The sequence below is a fragment of the Schistocerca gregaria genome, chromosome 7 (genome assembly GCF_023897955.1).
Source record: "Schistocerca gregaria isolate iqSchGreg1 chromosome 7, iqSchGreg1.2, whole genome shotgun sequence".
NCBI classification, from domain to species: Eukaryota; Metazoa; Arthropoda; class Insecta; order Orthoptera; family Acrididae; genus Schistocerca; species Schistocerca gregaria.
The window spans coordinates 215544642-215566865 of NC_064926.1; the positions used below are offsets into that span (position 1 = coordinate 215544642).

General features: G+C 39.3%; 1 protein-coding gene across 1 annotated transcript in view; it reads right to left on the reverse strand.

Annotated features, from left to right (window-relative positions):
• Positions 1-1992: 1992 nt before the first annotated feature.
• The window catches only part of LOC126281321 (leucine--tRNA ligase, cytoplasmic), a 142542-nt gene continuing 122310 nt past the window's right edge, over positions 1993-22224 (reverse strand). The window contains exons 13-19 of the mRNA XM_049980169.1: positions 14129-14267; positions 13944-14046; positions 13626-13860; positions 13146-13400; positions 9411-9623; positions 7704-7932; positions 1993-4001 (exon numbers count right to left, since the gene is read on the reverse strand). Coding sequence (XP_049836126.1) covers positions 3769-4001; positions 7704-7932; positions 9411-9623; positions 13146-13400; positions 13626-13860; positions 13944-14046; positions 14129-14267 — 1407 coding nt within the window. The 3' untranslated portion in view covers positions 1993-3768. The remainder of the gene's footprint in view (positions 4002-7703; positions 7933-9410; positions 9624-13145; positions 13401-13625; positions 13861-13943; positions 14047-14128; positions 14268-22224) is intronic.

Below are 22224 nucleotides of genomic sequence, written 5' to 3' on the forward strand. Positions count from 1 at the left end.
TAGCTGCCAGAGTTGGCAGTGTGTGTGTGTGTGTGTGTGTGTGTGTGTGTGTGTGTGTGTGTGTGTGTGAGAGAGAGAGAGAGAGAGAGAGAGAGAGAGAGAGAGCACGCGAGTGAGCACGCGTGCATGCACTTGTGTGTATGAATGGTGTGTGTTTCTCATTTGCTGATGAAGGCTATGGCCAAAAGCTTTGTGTATCTTTTAATTGTGCCTGTCCATAACTTAAAATGTCATCTTTTCATAATGTTGTTATTATTCCATCTTGGATTTTCCACTGCTTAACAAGCAGTTTAGAGGAACAAGAATGAGGAATGAAACTGGCTGTGGCCTTTTTTAAGGGACAATTCCAAGCCAGTATTCCACTGAAGTGATGTTAGAGAAACTACACGCAACCAATGTCAAGGATGCTTAATGGAGGTTGTAGTGCCTCAGAACCGTGCCATTTTCCTGGATATATAATGTTCATATTCTAAATGGGAATTACTTACTATTTTCTTGGAAAGAAGATAATCGTTTGACATCCTGACAACAGTGAGATCATTACAGACAGAGTACATGTTTTCATTGGACAAGAATGGAGTGTGAAAAATCAGCCTTCTTTTTTGAGCAAACCATGCAAAACCTAAATCTGGATAGCAAGCCAGGAATTTGAACCCATATCCTTTCAACTATGAGGCTATCGATTCAGACGTTGCACCATTTTTCTGAATATGTCATCTTGGAGTTCCAGCAACCAAGCACAGCTCCAAACTCTCTTGTCAAAGCTACTTCTTCAAAATCAATTCTTTCAACAATTTATAATATTCATTTCTTCCTTACATTCCTCCAGAATATCAGTTCCAAATAATTTTTTTTCCTGTTCCTAAAAAAATTCCCCAGTCTATTATCATGCTTCCTTTGATGTAAGGGTCTACCAGTGGGACTGTAAGTTATGCAGAACTGTATCATTAAGAAGTCATGTCTGTGTTTAATTAATCACACAGTTAATGACACAAATTGCAAAGAATCAGTTAACAGCAGATAGTTGCTAGAAGATTATTGCACTGAAGAGCCAAAGAAACTGGTACACCTGCCTAATATTGTTTAGGGCCCCTGCGTGCACAAAGAAGTGCCGCAACACGACATGGCATTGACTTGACTAGTCTGAAGTAGTGCTGGAAGGAATTGACACCATGAATCTTGCAGGGCTATCCAAAAACCCATAAGAGTACGAGGCGATGGAGATCTCTCCACTCAACAGTCCAATGTCTGCATTGTTGAGTCCAGGCGGGGCATAAAGCTTTGTGCTGTGCAGCCAACAAGGGTACACGAATGGGCCATATCTATGGTGTCTAGTTGAATGGTTTGCATGCTGACACTTGTTGTCACAACATTGAAATCAGCAGCAATTTGCGGAAAGGTTGCCCTCCCGTCACGCTGAACAACTCTTTTCAGTCGTCATTGGTATTGTTCTTGCAGCAGACTCACTTAAATCTTGATAACTTGCCATTGTAGCAGAAGTAACTGATTTGCCTGTTTACATATCTCTGTATTTCAGTACCTATGCCTATACCAGTGTCTGTGGCACTTCAGTGTAATATTCATATCAACTGAAGTTCTTTACAGAGTCTTCCAACATAGAAGCACCATCATGTGTATCAAAACAACACACATTTCCTCGTAATGAAAATATTTTATTGGAGAATATATAAATAAATAAGTACACATTTCCTCATAGTGAAAATATTCTATTGGAAAATATATAAATAAATGGTGCACACTTGTTCAATAAATATTAAATTAATAATTTATAAATCTATAAAACAAAGATGTAAGGTAACAACCATCAGGAAAAACAGGATTGAACCCTAAGTGCTATAAAACAAAGCTGGTTATGACTGTAAAATTGTGTGTGACATACAGGTAACAAAGTTTGCAAGAAATACACACAAGTTCAGTGTGCTATGAAATTTAAACCTGCTGCCAGCCAGATTACAGTGTGGATCTTAAACGTTGAAGCTATTACATTAACTTGGAAAGGACAAATTCCTACTTACCCCAAAGGGCAGGCACTGAGTAGCAGACAGGTAAAATGGAAAGAGAGCTACAAATATTTCAGCTTATGGACAAAGTGCTTCGTCAGCAGTAGAAAAGTCATGCACAAGCATAACTGTTAGTCACTTGGCCAGTCTCTGGACACTAAGGCCCAAGGGCATCTGGGTCTCCAGAGACTGACCATGTGTCGTGTGTTTGTTCCTGTCTATGACTCAATGCCTCTTCAACTGGGTGAGTAACAATATCTCCATACAGTAGTGCTGTTTTCCATCATACTTTCCACTGTTTGAAATTCTTATACTCTCAAATAAAATGTTATTTTAAGAATTCTTTGATGCTTTTGTAGAAAATATGAGGAAAAAAAGATTAGTGAGAAAATCTGTTACTAAGTTTGAAATTTGAAACAAAAATACGCCACTAACCGTGAAACAACATTCTTATTGAATGGTAGAATTTGAAGTTTGGAGCTCTTCAAGATAATTTGTTGCTGTCAGTCAAATGTCTCGTTTACTCAGAAGATTGGTACTTCACACAGAACATTAAAAACAATAGTACTTTCAAGGAATAGCTCACACACAGAACATTAAAAACAATAGTATTTCAAGGAATAGCTTACCATTACTTTTGTACATAAACATGTCCAGCTTAAAAGAGCAGTCAATTTAAGAAACTGTACTTTATTGTACAATCACACCTGCATTTGAAGTTGTTTTTTAGTTTTATACAACTAGACTGGTCTGATTGTACAGAATATTGAGGCAACCTACAAGGTATGTAATTTCAAGAGACACATATTGCCAAATTAAAGCCAGGATCTGAAAACATTAACATTCTTCGTGGAACCAGAAAAATTTGAATGAGCACAAGTCTCCTCACAGTAGACTGAGACCATGTAATAAAATGTTACTTACAATGTAGGATGGTATCGCAGATGCAACATGCTTATAAAACAATGATAACAACATCCGTTTAACTGTTTTTCAGCCACTGCCATTTTCTTCAGTTTTTATTCTATTTTGACACTTTACTCAAATTTGAATAGTTTTCACTTTATACCTGCTTCACACACACATTAGCTTCATTACACAAAACAAAATATTGCAGTGAAAACAGTAAATATATTTAAAGCAGGACACAATGAAAGTAATGAACTGCCAGATTAAAGAAACCAGCATGCATTATTCAATGAAGATTAATCCATTTGTTACTATGGGAAACTAGGTCTTTTGAAGCACCTGTTAACAAAAAATAAAGTAATGTGGAGTGAAGAACGTAATGTATATCAGGCTTGCTACAAAACCAGACCTATTCAAATTTGAAGAACAATATGAAATTCAACAGGAAGAAGAGCGAGAATCGTGTGTACATTTTAGGCAGTCATATCTACCCCATCAGCAAGTCAGGCATACTTCCTTACTACTTTATATTTAAGTACACATGCCCCTCTCAAGTTCCCTTCATTAGATGTTGTAAGATCCGATACAAACAATGCCACAACTCTTAAAAATATAATTCCACTGCGGTACTGAGATGATCTAGTGTACTTATTACATAACGAATCACATCATATCCTTTCTTTCATTTACCTAAGAAAATATATTCCTTTTTCCAATCTGTTGTCCTGACTAAAATAGCCATTAAACTATGCACATAATTACAAAATACTGCAAGTTCCATTTCAGTTATTAATGGAGATTGACCATGCACTGATGAACTAATACATGAGAACGGCCACTATGCATTATCACTCTTAGATTCTGCTGATGAAATTATATATAAAATGTTTGTTCCAATGTACTGTCGTGTGCCATTGCACTCAAGTTCAATTCCAGGTTTATCTGTATTCACATGGAGTGTTCCCTCAAGGCTTATGCGAACAGCGTGTTGAGTCTCTTTACCAGCTACAGGCACTTTACGGGGACCCAATTCAGGATCTTTATAAAACCACAACTGAATACATGATGTATCTGAAACAAAACAGCACAAATAGTTACAAATCAAACAAATGGACCTATGAATACAACAAAACTTACTTTTTAAATGATGCAACTGTTTGTATGTAAATGTGTAACTAGTTGTCTCAGCATAGTGACTTCCCTGGCATGTATGAAGTGATAAACGAAGTATCCCATTAGTGCATAGTGTTAACTACATTAGCTTCTAAAAAAAAATTGTTAGTTATGTAATGAGGTTCTTGGAGATTACACTGAACTAATGAATTACTTATACATGTTGCTATGTCAAACACCACAGAGCCACAAACATTTTAGTGACTCACTGGCTGAGAAGGACTCACTTAGTCTTTTTTCTGTTTGTTTTCCGAATTGGAGAAAGATATGCAATTAATTACCTTATCTGTTAGCAACAAACTTTTTCTACATATACTGTTATACATTACGTTTGGTTGTTTACTTTTGGGTGCACTGAGGAAAAAGCTTTTTATAATAGTTCCTGGGAGAACAGCTAAAATTCACTCTGCATCATTAGAATATTTGTTCTTGTGCTTTCTAATCATATGGTATGCTAATTTTACCATAAATTTGAGGCTTTAAAAGCTGAATGGTGAGTTAGTTGAAATGAATGGAATTTGCAGTACAATACTGACTTGCCTTTCCCCATTATCATATTCCATATTTGCCAATTTATTGGCTGAACTGTTATTTTTTAGTTGCTGAAACTGCCAACTCACACAATAGTTTCTCTCTATAAGTGGATACACTTGGTTATGAAGAGTGCAGATCATAGTGATATCAGCCACTGTATTCTAAAACATTTGAGAATATTCTTGAACATTTCATAACAGACATTAACATTCAAAAACATTATAAAATAATATGAATCTTTTCCCTTGAAAAATACATTGGTGGAAAATAGACAGAAGACGTCTTGGCAAACACTTCAAACATTCTTATCTCCACAACTTCAACAGTACACAATGAATGGACTAAGGATGGCATCAAAGAGAGAAACCAGCGATTGGTGGCATTTGGTTGTTTTCAAAGTATCGCCAACTTCGCCCATAAACACAACAAAATACAAACTTTTTAATCTGAAAGCTTTGTTGATTTTCATTATTTCAGAGGAGTTGTCAAAGCGATCTTACAGTGTACATAGTTTTTATTACGTACTTAAGAATATTGCAGAATTCCTGACTACTGTAAACTGCTTAAACTTTTAATGTGGTATCATGTGAATGTGTCCAAAAGGTGTGAAAGTACAATGTAAAATTTGTAACCTTCATGCTGTTATGTAAAATAACATTACACATTTTGTTTGAATGGGCAGGCAGTGAACTTCAAATAGATTTTAACAATGGACCTCAGAACTAACTATTCTCATTGGCTGGCTAAGATGAAATGACCAGGCTGAATTTCGCCTGCACTGATATATGTAAGGGTTTCATAATCCCACAGATGAATGATGACCATCTTTACAACTCTTGAGGTGATATTGCTGTACGACTGCCACTGCTATCAACAAGCACCAATCAGAACTGTATCTGTGCAAACTATCCACCAATGTTACAGTTACATGAACTTTTATTTCTGCAAGATCAGTTTTTAATTCTTCCTAGAAACTGCCCTGTTCTGTGCTTTGCTGAATTTCTACATTTAAAGATTGAGATTTCATGAAGATTTAATAGAGCATCCTCAACCCAGAGTTTGGTTTGAACACCACAGCGCATTACAAGGCACAGTCCTAGTGAAGATGGCATTCCCTTAGCTTCCTCTGACTTATCCAGTCAGTTACAGGGGGATCTACAGTTCAATGTGCACTCCAAACCAATGTGCTGCTAGTCATTTTACATATACTGCTGAAAGAAGTGATAAATGACATAAAGAATCTTAAGATTGATTGACAAGTGAATCTTGCACCTTTCAATTGGCAGTCTGACACGCAGTTGGTCACCAAGTCTCACAAAATCGATAATGCTACTTTGCTTCTTCCGTAGCATAAGGAAATATGTTTTAAAACATAATTCTCATGGTCTCTGCCTTTTGTAGGCTTCCAAATTTTTATATTGATCTAAAATGCCACAATGCACAAAAGAAGCTGTTTAATTAAACTTTACTTGGACTTATTCGATATTAAACATTACTGAAATATATATAATTATGCACAAATGCGAAAATGAAGGCACAAGTGAATAAGTCTTATTACACCCACCTCTCCTCCTGCCTTCCCGTCAGCTTTATGTTCCACAGAGCTTACCTGCATTGTGCACTGCATTGGGATTGTTTTCTGTCGTACTGTTGAATGCAGAACTGTTAGTGCAGTTAATTTAGCAGACTTCAGCTTAGGTCAAAACAAGGGATGAGATCTATGGGGTGGGGGGGGGTGGGGGGATTTGAGATTTATTTGGCTATCAGTGTCACTGGAGCAGTATATCACAAATTATCTCATCTGTAGCAGTCTGATTTGATTAACAGATTATGCAAAGCACAGTGAGCACTGTGATTTTTATAAATAAAATACTGATTACTAACCACAAATACTATTAGGGATTGTATATATCACCAAAAAAGTTTTAAAATCCCAGTGTCACAGAAGCAGCTTCTACAAAATGTTTGGTTACAGACTTTACATAATACTCTTACTACGTGATTTTGTAGAAGACATAGTATTTTTACCTTAGCTGCATTATCCTACAACATTATGTCATATGGCAATCTTGAGAGGAAGTATAATAGTTGTCCATATATTGGTCAATACAACAAGGTCTGTAAATGCAAATCTGATAGAATTCGGCTTTTCTGGTTAACTTATCCATGTTCTGATCACACTCCAGTTCATTAATCATTTGGATACTAAGGAATTTCCCTCATGGAGCCTCATCTAGTGTGTGCCCATTGATCTCTACTTCTGGTACCTGCAAGTCATTCTGATTTGTTTGGAATTGCATAAAATGAATGTTCCTAAGATTAAGAGATAAGCTATTTGCTGTGAAGTAGTTATAAGTCTATTCCATTGGCTCTGCATGGTATGGATGTGTAGCTCTCTATGTATAGTTTTGTCGACAGCAAAAATCCTGCTTTCTGAAAAAGTCCTCCAATGCCCCTATTAATTCATTTTTGATATTGCCAGCCATATTATAAGTATACAAAACAGTCAATTTTCTTTTACACAACATACCCTTACATCAGGTATGGTATAATGGTTCTGTGATGAGCTGCTCTTTTTGTGTGTGTAAACATATCCACAGAAGTTTGTTGATACTTTTAAGCATCATCATCTTCCCTTAAGATGTCTGCTGTTTCTCTGATTTTCTTAAGTGCACTATATGTCTATATCTGATTGCGGCTCTTCCTTTGTCATATCTGTTCTTTTAAATAACATAATTCAAACCTATTTTTTTCATTATGAAGGACGCACAAATCTAAAGACTCCTCAATGTTTCTACCTTTTTGTACAATCTACATTCCCACAAGAGCAGCCACAACTGGTCAAGTGAAACCAAAAGCAATGCATAACAGTCCTACCAAAAAATTAACAAAGTGTAAAATTTGAGCAACAAAACATGCCACTTGTGCTTGGTAATAAACTGTATTTTACATCACAATGCATTAACATCTGCAGGAGCACTTAAAACACAATGTACTAACCAAGCACCTATAAAAGCATGCAGTCATATTAACTTTCCATTCAAAAATTATGAATATGAAACTAACCTTTAATATTTCCATTGCACTGCATCAGTTGCTTCAGAATTGTAGACACTGTGTCACCATTGTAAACAATTATACGTTGAGTGAAGTGTCCACTGCATGGTTGTGGATTCACTAAGGTTAATTCCACTCCCTGTTGAGCACTGAATGTCATGAAAGGAAAACCAGGCCTGCAGTCCTGTGCAACATTTTCGGGTGCCTCATCTGTATAACGGACTTCTATGTCTTTTATCTGAAAGAAAAGAAGTGCAATTCCAAGTAAATACAATTAACTCAGTTCTAACAAACACAGTTTATCCTTAATATTCTAAATAAAATTTAGAATAGATAGCGTATGGGAATCTAATTCGTAACATAAAAAACATTAAAATGCCTGACACCACCAATTTATTCACAACACACACACAAACACACCCTATAATGAGTCTAAACGTAGTCACCACTGCTCAATGCGAGATTGGATGCCACTTAGTGCTCATGATGCAGCAAGGAAAGTATATATACAAAGCAGCAACCAATTGCGATTCATTCTAGTGATAATACAGGCTACAAGTGGTGAAAACTATTGACAAAGAGCTGACTGTTATGACCCAGGGTCTCTGAACAAGCTTTTCGGAAATGGCAACGCTGGCTGGCTGTTCACATGCTGCTGTTGTCAGCATCTATGGAAAGTGACTGAAGGATGGTGAAACCATGAGTAGGCAATAAGGTATTGAGAATGAACACAGAGATCAGACCTTTGCACACACTGTAAAGCAGGGTAGGCAGCTATCTGTGGCAGATTTGATGACAGAGTAAAATCCTGTTGAGGTACAACTGTTTCAGAGTACACCATTCAGTGTGTGTTGTCGAACAAGCGCTTCTATGGGCGACGATCCCTCTTGTGTTCCCATGGTGACTGAGCAACACTGTCAATTATGACTGCGGTGGGCACAGGAGCATCGAGACTGGGCCATGGATCAGTGGTCATATGTTGCATGGGTGGATGAATCGTGCGTCTTCTTGCACGTGGTTGATAGTCATGTGTGGATACATCATCTTCATTCAGGCAAAAGACTGCTTGAAACATGCACTGTCCTGGCAGCTGTGGACTAAGTGAACATTACTGTGGACCACTTGCATCCCTTCATGTTTGATGTCTTCCCCTAAAGTGATAGCATTTTCAAGCAGGACAAGCGACCGTGTCACAAGGCCAGAAATCACACTAAATTGGTATAAGAACACAATATTGAACTCATTCTGATGTTTTGGTAACAAAAATCGCCTGACCTGAACCTGATGGAAACCATCTGGCAACAAACATTGATCATATTGTACCACTGGGCATGTTCATTACTATCACATCAGATCACAATGATAACATTCCAGCAGCCATCAAATATGCAACAGCAGAATACTTATTACTACATATTCAACTTGCACTCCAAAATGCAAGAATGAAAGAAACAGATGTGACACTACTGGCCGTCATACCATGGGTACATTTCTGTTTGATTCTGACAATCTCCCTACCAGATGTCTTCATACATGTGTAGTGGTTCCAAATCAGATATGCCCTGTAAGCTCGAGTATTCTACCCTTCCCCTCCTCCTCAAACATATAAAACTTTTAATTCTAAGGCAGAAGTTATAAACACTGCTAATACAGTAAAACATTTACGTTTACACTATTCTGGAAAGCACTGAAAAATTCCAATTAACAATGTCTTACATCAAGGGTATTCTTCAGATATACTAGATTCTTCATAAGAACTTCCTTCTCATCAAAGTCCACAGAAAGGTTCAGGGCATCAGCTCCAAGTGTTTCCACCTTTTCCCGAGTTGCCTGGACAAATGGCATCAGCTTCTTGGCGTACTTCTTCAACTCAGGAAGTGCATTTAGTTCTGCTGAGAGAACTCTGTTGTCTGGCAGTTTTCCATTTGCCTGTTAAATCAGATAAAACAATGACAGCTGTTTCAAATAAGAAAAAAGAAAACGGTATGGCATACTTACAACAACAGAAAAAAAAAGAAGGACACAATTAATTGCAACAAACATTTAAGAGAATGATTCAGCTCCACATTTATAATGTTAACCACCTTAAAATCAAATCAGATCATATTAAAATCAACACTTTTGGGAGTAAAAGCTTCCAATTTCAGGCAAAAGGTGGATGTTCTGAAATAAGTTGAATTCTTAAAGGTTACTTGGATCACTTCAGAGAATCATGAAATTAAGGAAATCACAATGAGGTGGAACTTTTCACACTTACTCCCTCCACCCCTTCTTTAGCAATTATAAGACGACAAAAATATCCCCCCCCCCCCCCTCTCTCTCTCTCTCTCTATATATATATATATATATATATATATATATATATATCACACACACTATATTACTCCATCTATTCAGAAGATGTTGCTTGGAGGTGGTGTGTGGCTCACTCTCATTTGTAACAATGAAAATAGTAAATTTTTGAAAATATGATGTAACTAGATAGGTAAAAAATATACTCACCAAGTGGCAGCAGGATAAAATACACGTAAAGGTTAAGTAAATGTGCAAGCTCTTGGAACCAGTGGCTCCTCCTTCTCGCAGTAGAGTTGAAGAGGAAGGAAAAGAACTGGCAAGGTTTAGGAAATGGGGAGAGTTCAGACCTCGAGTCATGTTAAATGTACTGGACAGGATGAGAAGGAAAGATTGCACATTTACTTAACCTTTATATACATTTTTTCCTGCCACTGCTTGGTTAGTATATTTTTTATCTGTACAATTACATTTCACTATCATTTATGGTTGATGAAATAAGTAATATCAGAAAGTCTCTGAGCTTGGACATAACAGTGTGAAAGAGTTATAGTTCTCAGATATTTTACCCTGCAAGACAAATTTTTAAAAAAATTCCACTAACTAGCATGATACAACAGTCAACTCAGATAACTGTTACAGATTAGGTGCCCTGCATACTGCATTCATCAAACCTAAAACAGAACACTTCACAGTCTCATCATCTGCAACAAGGTCATAACTGATCACTTTTCAGAAACTCCTTCCTCATCCTCTTCTTGGTCAAGCAAATCCTTTCAACCGCAGCTGTTTGCATTTACATTCTAACTGAATAATTTATTTTCTGTAGAAACAATACACTCATTAACATGAATCATGTGCAGTGATTTCAGCTGCATGGTAACGTGTTTGCCCACCATGCAGCAGGCCCGGATTCGATTCCCGGCCACGTCGAAGATTTCCTCTGCCCTTGGACTGGGTGTTGTGATACCACCACCACTACCACCACCGACATACAAGTCGTCCAATGTTGCGTCACCTGAAATAAGATTTGCAACCCGGTGGCCAAACTTTCCGATATGGAACCTCCTGGCCAATAATGCCACATGTCATTTCACTTCACTTCATTTCAGTAATGCTGATATGGAAAAAATTAGTGCTTGCTGTTAACTGTCAGAAAAGAGAATCTGGGATTTTTAGGACATCAAAGAAAGGTTATTAGAAAGTTGGACAAGGAGAAGATATCTAGAATATAAGCACTGATTAGACAAGGAGGAAGTAACAACAGCAGTAAAGAAAAAGAAAGAAACAACAGATTCCCTGCTTGAACACCATAAAAAAGAGACACAATAATAAGAAACAAATATGACTGAACAGAAAGTCTATGACAAAAGTTAAGTGAAAAGGAGAATGACAAAAGCAGAAGAGTTTGGCATAAGTTGCAGTTATGTAGTGTTCAATGGTCTCTGATATCTGTATGTGTTGCTCGGTGCTTGAACAAATGCATTTCAGTTCACAAATCCAAAGGTGTCCATCACTCATCTTTATTCTCACCTCTAATGCTGCTTTGAACACAAGAAAAGTGCTGAGAGGTGCAATGGTTCACATCCTAAACTATATGTTGTCCTACATTTGGGTGAGCAGTCCATTCACAGACTAAGAGAGCAAGAGTGTGTTGCTCTCAACAGGACCCCATGTTTTACACAGCATTGAAGCATTCATTTCATTCAGCCTTTGTGCTGAGGGGTCCTTACGATTTGTTGGGAAATCTGATTGTGAATAAAACTATAGCTTGATTAAAATAACTTTGTGACTGAACAGTTTAAGGAGTTAAGAGATGGAGTAAGCCTCCATCAAATCAACACTGTTGAAGCACATGTACTCATTGTGACATGAAAGGCTGAGAATAAGAGTGTTAGTATTCTGCATGTCATGCTGCTTCTCCCTGTGCTCTTAGTTCCCAATCATAATATTATTTCAATTAAAGATGTAGTGAACTAATTGGGAGAAGTGAAGGCAGTGGGGAGGTTGGTTGTCTGTTTAGTAGAAACAGGAAGGAGGAGTGAAACTGGCAGAAAAATTAAGGATTTCACTTTGAAATGATGGCAACTGTCAATATCCAGAAACAGTTGTTTACATGCACTTTTGTACAGAGCTTTATGGAAGAAACAATTTAATCTCAATACAAAAATTATGATTAACTTTCTAGCTTTTCCCAAAGTACAAATGCCTCTTAGGCCTTGGATATTCTCTCTCTCTCTCTCTCTCTCTCTCTCTCTCTCTCTCTCTCTCTCTCTCTCTCTCTTCCTCTTTTAATAGATGAAGAAATAACTCAGCTTTATCTTTTTTGACGGTTTCATGTTTGATTCACTGTTACGCATATATTACTTCACTTTACCTCCTGTTGTTATTGCTCAACACAATAGCAGAATAAACTTATAAGAACAACAGTTATCACATCTAAGATAGAAAAATTTCATGTTTCAAGAATAAACTTTAGCATTTGATCTAACATTATAGGCCAAGGATTTAATGGTGTGCATGATATCAGTTCTTTAAGGAATAGTCATAGTCCTGCTTTATTCACTGAACACCTTTCACCCATTTCTTTGTATTTATTTATTTGCAATTAACTGCTGTTATTACACTTTAAGTTAAAAGTGCTATATCTCTATCATCCGACAACAAGTTTAATACCCTGTTATGTTCACCAATTCCTCCGGTAGCAGGTAAAAGGCGTCAGCAGGCTGCCACATGGACCTAGCCATTGACATCACACCAGAGGTAAAACTGGACTACTGTGAGATTACAAGAGTCTTCAAGTTGTGCTGTGCTAAAACCTGTACCCCACTTACAACATACTTTCATGTTATAGCTGTTTACTGGATTTCAACTTTACTATTTTTTTTTGCATGGTTGTAACATGGATTATTGACGGATTTGCTTGGCTCTGGACTATTTGGATTACTCTCTTGGTGTGTTCTACAATTTAAGTGTGTATTCATTTTTTGCGTAGTAAGAAGTGTATTGTACCACAGCAGATGTAGATATGTAGATGTACATAAAGTATGTATGTATGTATGTATGTAGGTATGTTCATGTATATAAAGAGCACTGAAATATCAATATTTCAGAGCTCCTGAGGAAAAAAAATGAATAGGAGCATTCTTTGCTACTTACCAACAAGAAATTTTTCATGTGTGTCAGAACTGTACACTGCCATGGTGGAAATGTTTTTGCCACCCAAATAGTGGCATTGGTAGGCTTCACTGGTGCAACGGTGTTTTCACCTTTACGAGCTTTCCGTGGCTGAAGGTGATTCTTTAAGTATACTCTGAAAGCATGTGCAGCTTCCATGAGATAAGCAGATGACTTGACCAATATATAATCAACAGGACCTGCCACTGGCCAATGGGCCTTGACTATGCTTTCCTTCTAAAGAAATGGAAAAGAATAGAACATTACATGACATATTATTAAAACAACATTTGAGACACTATATGGCACAACCAGTAACATGCAATTGATGCAGAATTGCTGTATCTGTAGCAAATGCACACAATAACTCCAGAAGTATAAATTAAGATCACTTCTTTCTGCAGGACAAAGATTTTTTAACAGTAATTTACAATGTGTCCTTCGAGTTTAGAGCTTTCTTACTTTCCCAAGAAGAGACCAAACATGTTCTGCAACATGAGGACATATAGGTGACAGAAGTAATGCTTGAATTTCCAAAAACTGCCGGATGAGACCACGATGCATTCCTTCCATCACAGTGAGTTCTCGGTACTTATCACGAACTGCTTGTAGCTCAAAGAAACCTGTTCTTAGAGCTTCCTTGAAAAGCAGTCTATTATAATTGTTTTCCGTCTCCTTTATTTTGAGATTCATCTCGCTGAAACAATATTCAGCATATCAAAAAACTATATTGCAGCACCATAATTACACAGAATGATAGTTTCCCCAATTATTATTTACCTGAGAAATACTTGATCATTAAAGCTATCTGGTTCACCATCTCTCAGTTCTGCTTTCAACATTTCTTTTGTCCACTCGATGAATGTATAAAGACGGAGAATACCTGTCAACACAGTAGAATAAATTTAAACACAAATATTGACATCTTATTCACTGTTCAGATAATAGATGTTTTAATGAAATACCTGCATCAGCCATATTTTCTACAAAATTTGCATCCTCAAGTGAATCTCCAGCATCAGCCAGTGTTAGACGCATTCCGTCAGCACTGAATTTCTCCACGGCTTCCGAAAGTGTCAGAAAATTACCCTCAGATTTTGACATCTGCAGAGTAAGCAATACAGAAGTCCCAGCACAATACTATGGCTTAAATTTGCAGATAAAGACAGAAAAATCGTACATTACACATATATGTAAACTAAGCTTTACAACAAGATCCATTTACACAAGACATGTATAGTACTTATCATTCACAGATAAGTGAATAATATATCAAGAGCTGTGCAGTGACTGTAAATTTCAATTTCCCGACACTAAACAACGGAAAATCCAGAATGGAATGTAACAATATTATGAGAAGAGAAGTTGCCACTCACCATACAGTGGAGATTCTGAGTCGCAGATAGGTACAACAAAAAGACTTGTGATTAAAGCTTTCGGCCATTAAGGCCTTCCCTCCTGGCCTCAACCTTTGTTAGTAACTGTCATCACCCATCCAGCCCCTTCCCTGTTCCCATTACAGCACTACACAGCCGTCATGCCACCACCACACCCAGTCTTTTTATACCTCTCCTTTCCCATTTCTCCTCCCCCCCTCCCTTCCCACCTCTCCCCTGCCCTCCATCTAACCTGCAGCACTTCATTGTCCACCATACTATTCCTCCCCCTCCCAGCCCCAGCCTCCTCCTTAACCCCACCCAGTCACCACTCCCATCATGCAATGGTGCTGCTGCTCGCAGTGTGGTTTCAGTTGGCTGAAACTGCAGTCTTGAATGTGAGTTGCGTTTGTGTATGTGTGCATGTACTAATGTGAGTGCGCACACACTTGTGGGTTTGTCTATTGTTGATGAAGGCCTTAATGGCCAAAAGCGTTAATTGTGAGAGTCTTTTCGTTGTGTCTATCTGTGACACAGCATCTCCGCTATATGGTGAGTAGCCACTTTCCTTCTCATAATATTGTTAATTTCCCAATATATGTGTTCTTCCAACATATTTAACTAAACTGATATGTCATAGTCAAAAATTAGACCGTTTCTTAATTGTTAGTATCTTCTGGCGTATTTGCTGACAGAACATTCCACAGATGTAGGTGTATTTACGCTTCAAGGTGCAGTGAAAAATTGTCCTCCTGGATGCATAGTGGATATACAATCCACCCATGTCTCTGAAGCAGTGCTCTATACACTGGCGGCGTCAGGGACTGTGTGTCAGCAGTGGCAGTGATGATGATGGTGACATAGCTGTAGGTACTTCACTCATCTCAGAACCCGTTTCATTGTATTTGCTTAATAGCTCATTCTTCTCCTTAACCATACTGAGTGTTGGTTCTCCGACAGTCACAGTTTTTCAGTTGGTCCTTGATTCGTACTTGGATGGTGTCTTATGATATGGACCCAATATTGAAAATATAGTTAGAGGGATAAGAAATCTATTCACTAAGTGGCGGCAGGAGAAAACACATATAAAAGTTGTGGAAATGTGCAAGCTTTCAGAGTCAATGGCGCCTTCTGGCTGAAGTGCAAGGAAGAAGGCGAAGGAAAAGGACTGGCAAGGTTCAGGAAATGGAAAGAGTTATGGATAAATCACCCACAACCCCAAGTCAGCAGAGACATACCAGACAGGAACAGAAGGAAAGACCAATTGTTGGGGGGATGGGATTCGAAAACTTGAGAGCTTAAAGGTGGAAGATAGGGTAGTAAGCAAGACAGAGATTATTGACAAAACACTGTGTACAATTTAATAGAAGCAGAAGGCTGAGAGTATTACCCGTGGTAGACAGGCGAGGTGGCGAAAAAATAGTAAATCAGAAAGTAAAAGACATAGAAAACTCAAATGGAGTAAAGAAACAGAATAGTTATTGAAAAGAAATGCTTAGACTATAGCAATTTCCATTAATTTAGGCCAGGTGGGTGGCATGAATGAAGGACATGTTTTAATGCTAGTTCCCACCTGCATAATTCTGACAGATTGATGTCAAGGGGAAGAATTCAGATGGCACAGGTGGTGAAACAGGCACATGTTGCTTTGGTTTATTATCTGCTCGTAATATGTAATTTTACAAGCATGGCACACTTTTTTTCCAGTTACAAACATTTGACAATACCCTACAGTTCCTGTACTTTTTTCTAAAACTGGATTGTTTCATGTATATGGGGAATGTTGGTATAAGTGGAGGTGGAATCAATGATGACAAGCAAGGATTGTGGTGGAAGTGGAATGTGTACAGATTCAGACTGTCTGGGAAATGGTTGGTATCTTAAGTACTATGCTATTGGTTGCAGGTACTGATAAACTAAGGCGGGTATACGTTTAGTGGGTGCTTTGAACCCAGGAATATGGGACAGAAACGGTGGCAACTCCGCAGGTGGGAACTGCTGTTACAACATATCTTTTGTTCTTGCCACCCATCTAACTCCTTTCTTTCTTTCTTTTGTGGGGGGTGGGAGGGGGGCATCAGTCTTCTGATGGTTTGATGCGGCCTGCCACACGTCTCTCCTGTGCCAACCTGTTCATCCCACAGTAGCACTTGCAACGTAAGTCTTCAATTATTTGCTGGATTTATTCCAATCTCTGTCTTCCCCTGCAGTTGTTACCCTCTACAAGTCCCTCTAGTAACTTGGAGGTCAATGCCTGATGTCTTAACAAATGTCCTATGATCTTGTCTCTTCCCCTTGTCAGTGTTTTCCACATATTCCTTTTCTCTCCAATTCTGAACCTTCTCATTCCTTACCTTACCAGTACACTTAATTTTCAACATTCATCTGTAACACCACACTTCAAACGCTTCAATTCTCTTCTGTTCTGGTTTTCCCACAGTCCATGTTTGACTAACATACAATGCTGTGCTGAAAATGTACATTCTCAGAAATTTCTTCCTCAAATTAAGGCTTATATTTGCTATCAGTAACTTACCTTGACCAGGAATGCCATTTTTGTCAGTGCTAGTCTGCTTTTGATATCCTCCTTGCTCCGTTTGTCATTGGTTATTTTACTGCCAAAGTAGCAGAATTCCTTAACTTCGTGACCATCAATCCTGATAAGTTTATCACTGTTCTCATTTCTACTACTTCTCATTACTTTCACCTTTCTTCAATTTACTCTCAGTCCATATACTGTACTCATTAGACTGTTCATTCCATTCAGCACATCATGTAATTCTTCTTCATTTTCACTCAGGATAGAAATGTCATAAGTGAATCATATCGCTGATATCCTTTCACTTTGAATTTTAATCCAACTCCTGGCCTAAATTTACATTAATTTCTTTGGTCTCGGCATTTCTATTCAGTAACTGCCGGCCGTTGTGGCCGAGCGGTTCTAGGCGCTTCAGTCTGGAACCGGGCAACTGCTACGGTCGCAGGTTCGAATCCTGCCTCGGGCATGGATGTGTGTGATGTCCTTAGGTTAGTTAGGTTTAAGTAGTTCTAAGTTATAGGGGACTGATGACCACCGATGTTAAGTCCCATAGTGCTCAGAACCATTATAACCATATTCAGTAACTGGTCCTTTTCTTTTCCCCTTTTAGTTTTCTATGTCTTATTTTTAGACCTGTCTACTTTTCCACACCCCCACCCCCACCTCACTATTCTACCTAGTAAATGCAATTGGCTTTTTGCTCTGCAGTGCTGCTACCAGGTTTAAGAGTAAATTATGTCAGAAGATGCAGTGGAACATTGCATTAGCAGCTGTAGGCCGATAGCATGGCATATCAACATTTGGTTTTAAGACAACAAGCATGTGAAATAATTATGAGATGGGTTGGCTTTGCTCAGCATAACTTGCCAATGCAGCAATAATGCATGATGCAAGCAAGATGCCTCCATCTTCTGAATTTCAGTGGTGTTGCTGAGTATGTGACCAGGTGTGGCATATTGGCACAACACATGCACTACTACCTGCTATAAACAATTGTGACTTTGTAATAGATTCATTCACAGTACAGTAGTGCCACCAAGGCACAGGTGCTATGCCTGACGACAGGATGCCATGGAACTGCCAGCCCCAACCACACTTTCAAGTTCTCATGGGGGTACATGCTTCTTGCACTAAGTCCATCCAGAGAATTTGATCCAGAGAATTTGGTGCCAGTGCTGCAGGTCCTAGGCCCACTTCAGCAGTGCTGGACTCCTGTCAGGAGGCAGTGGGTCGTACCCTAGGCACAGCAGCCACCTTTCAACAATGTGGTGGGCGTGCCTCTTGCCACATGCTTGGCTGCACCAATTCATCCAAGAGGGAGATACTTCTGCAAAATTCCTGTACACACCACTGAAGCCAGTGCTGTGGCACGTTCAAAATAGCCATGGGCCCGGCACTGAGTGCATACATAGCAAAGCACAGCACGGCACCAGCAAATGTTGCACCCAGCTAGACGGATGCTATCCAATGGCTGACCAACTACTAGCCCTCTCATCTGTGGGGTAATGGTGCAATCGCTTCCCCATCACACCACAGAACTAATATTTAAGTTGGAAATAAAGTGTTAGTTTCGACAACCTCTTTGTTCTGGGCCTCGTCAGTCTGCCATCTACTCTCAGCCACTGCCACCCATACTTCTTACAAAGTAGTCATCACACCATCCAGAAGACCACTATAAAATCGTGGCAGAAGTGCTGAGATCAGTGGACAGCAGAAAGTGAGTCGTCCATGAGGTGCAACATGTGGACTGCAATCTGCAGTATCAACATGGGGGGGGGGGGGGGGGGGGGGGGGTGATTGGAGAAACTATTTGCTACTTTATATGTGTGAGCCAGGCACGAGATCTAAGAGGGAGTGCCATAACTTAGAAGGCTCTGTTCTTTAGACCAGAAGAACTGGATGAAATGTCTGAACTGGCCACAGTAAATGCCAGTGTTTAGAGCCTATGAAGTGTTCGCAGTGTAATCATGTGTTGAATCTGTACCTGCAGGCTGTTTTACATGCCTTCATTTTGGTTATGTTACAAAGCAGCGTAGAGAATCCAGGTAATTGATGATAGAGCATAGTATGTAACTTGTTTATGAATGAGGGGTAAAGATTTAATGGGACAGCCAGGGTGTCACTGGGCCGGATGCAGTTCAGGTAACATCATGGAGAGAAGAAAATATGGTCTTCTTAATAAGCCTGCAACTAAATGTGATGAGTTATTGTTGCTCATGGCACCAAGCCTTGTAATAGAGCCAGCTGCTACTAAACAAATCAGTCTCTTTTCTGGAAGGTCGTCCGAGGATGCAATTGTGAAGGACATAACAATGTTGGCGAGTATTGGGGATTGGTCTGATAATCAGTTGTTGCAAGTAACGAAGCTATGTTTGATGGGGCAGGCAAAGACTTTTGTGAGGTGCATGGAAGTGGTGAACAAGGCAGAAATGTTTCAGCAGTTGAAACAGGGACTTCTGCAGAGGTGTAAGAAGCAAAATAGGTGCTGATAACCTTGCTGTTGGACCCGTGTAAACTACAAACACACAAGATGTAGAACAGCACAAGATTCTTTGGGAAGCAGTTGAGTGCTGTTATGAAGAGGCAAGGGGAAGTGTGGAAGATTTTGCCAACAGAGTACGGAAATTGAATGTATGAAACTATGACCTGACTCAGAGCGATGAAGCGAATAAATTTTTTGCTGCTGGAGGCTGAGCTGAGGGCTCTCGATGCATTCCTAAGGAGTTTGCCACTGTATATGTTGAGTAGTGTGTGCATAGATGTGTCTAAGGGTCTATATTCAGCTGTGGGATTAAGGACAGAGTGTGTGGAGATTGATGTGTTGAGAGGTGTGAGGGATAGGCATCGTATATTCTCCGCAAATGTGAAGTGTTAGAATTGTGGGCGTACAGGGCATATGCAGAAGCGGTGCCACTAGCCTTGGTGGAATAGCAACGATACAGGTCGTCAACAGCATTATGGTAATGGTGGTGGGGTGGACAGAGAAGAAACAAGCAACCGTTAAACACAAGAGGGAGCCCAAAGTCTGCTGAAAGGCATTCCCTTTAAACTTAGATGCAACAAGTATGAATACAGAGGCAGAGTGTGCAATAATGGGTATGGAGAAGGGAAGAAAGTACAAGTTTTTATTAGATACAGGGGCACATGTATTGATAGCCAGTAGGAAATCAGTGGGCCAGAGGCAACGGAACCCACCACACTATAGATTGCGTGAGATGTGGAATAATGATATAAGGCCATTGGGGTCAGTGGAAATAGTTTTTTGGGTGGAGGCAGTCGAGTTTAAGCAGTGTGAGGAAATAGTGCCTCTTAAGTGAGGGCACACCATGATCCAGTGGTTACACTTTTCACAACAAAATCCTGCCATAATTGGCCTTCAGTAACATATGCTTGAGTTTAGTGGGAACACATTCTTACGTATGCAGTTGATTAAGGTGAGCAAGAAGGATGTCGTAGGTTAGGAATTAGGTGAACTGTGTTTGAGGTAAGGTTCAGCAGCAGACAGTCCATGTACAAAGGGAATTTTTGTTATTTTGCATTTTTACTGAACTCTACATTCACAGTACTTTAGTCCCCTACAAAGTATTGTCCATGTGTGCTTGTCCCAATGCTTTTGCCACTGCTGGAAACAGCTCTGGAACTCCTGAGGCTGGATACTGTTCAAAGCCGTTAGCGTGTTTTCTTTGATGTCACCCACATCAATGAGTCTGTTTCCTTTCAGCATTGGTTTCATCAGTGGGGAGAAAACGTAAAAAGGTCAGACAGAGCAAGATTGGGTAAGTATGGTGGACGAAGCACAAGCACCATGTTTTTTTCTGTGAGGAATGGTCGAACCGTCAGAGCTGTGTGGGTTGGAGCATTGTTGTGGTGGACCAACTACTTCCCATTTTTCCACAATTCTGGCCGTTTTCATCACACACTCTCAATCTTTGTAACACGTCAAAATAAAAATGTTGGTTCACTATTTGTCCTGGAGGAACAAACTCCTTGTGAACAACGCCACTGACAAAAAAAATAAAATAATGTAGTTTTAACATTGGATTGCGCTTGATGTGCTTTCTTGGGTAGTGGTAACGTTTGAGTTTTCCACTGACTCAACACTTGCTTTGACTCTGGATCAATCCGTAACCCCAACTCTCATCCCTAGTCACAATTCTTTTAAGAAAATTTGGATCATTCTGGACTTCGCTCTTCAAGTCGCGGCAAATATTCATGCGGTTTTCTCTCTGGTCATATGTGAGCAAGCGAGTAACAAATTTTGTACGCATCTGTCTCATGTGAAAATCTTTGGTTAAAATTCATTCAACCATGCTCCAAGACACTTTCATTTCCTCAGAAATTTGATCAATGGCCCTTCGAGGATCATCATCAATTGCATGTTTGATTAAGGCAATGTCTCCATCATTTCTTCCTAAAAGACAACTGGAGTGTGGCAGTCTTCAGTTGAAATGTTGCCAGATTTGAAATGAGAAAACAATATGTAGACCTGAGATTTTCCCAGCGAATCACCATTAAAGGCTTGCCGAAGCATCCCAATACTCTTGGATGCAGGAAACAAAATTTCACACAGACTCTTTGCCCCTTCTTATTGGCCATGTCATTAATATTCAAGGGTTGAAATAGTACTGCAAACAACAGAGAATCACAAACAAACCATTTAACTCTCACTGACGCCAGCTTACCGAGTGATGTGGGGGACCCAAACTAACATCACCTAGTGGTAAAACGTGTAACTACACAGCGTGCATGTGCAACTGTTCTATTCTGGTTATTTTTGGGTCACCCCTAGTACATAGGCAATATTGGTATAGAGGGAGGTGGTGACAAGGAAGGTATGTAGTGGGAGTGGAATGGGTGCAGATTTCAGACAGTCTAGGAAATTGTTGGTGTCTTTAATATGGAGGGGTGGCTTCCTTCTATAGGTTGCAGGTGTTGATCAGCTAATGCAGATATGCATTCAATGGGTTCTTCGAACCCAGCAACTATGGGACAGCCAGGGTAACTGGGTCTGTGGGTCTTAGGAAGAAAGTAAAAAGTGGAAGTGCACGTTTTGGACCGGCTCTAGTGGTAGCGTCTTTAATTAATAATTAAACATCCTCGGTCCCAGGTTCAAAATCCGCCACCACTTAAATTTTGATCAATAATC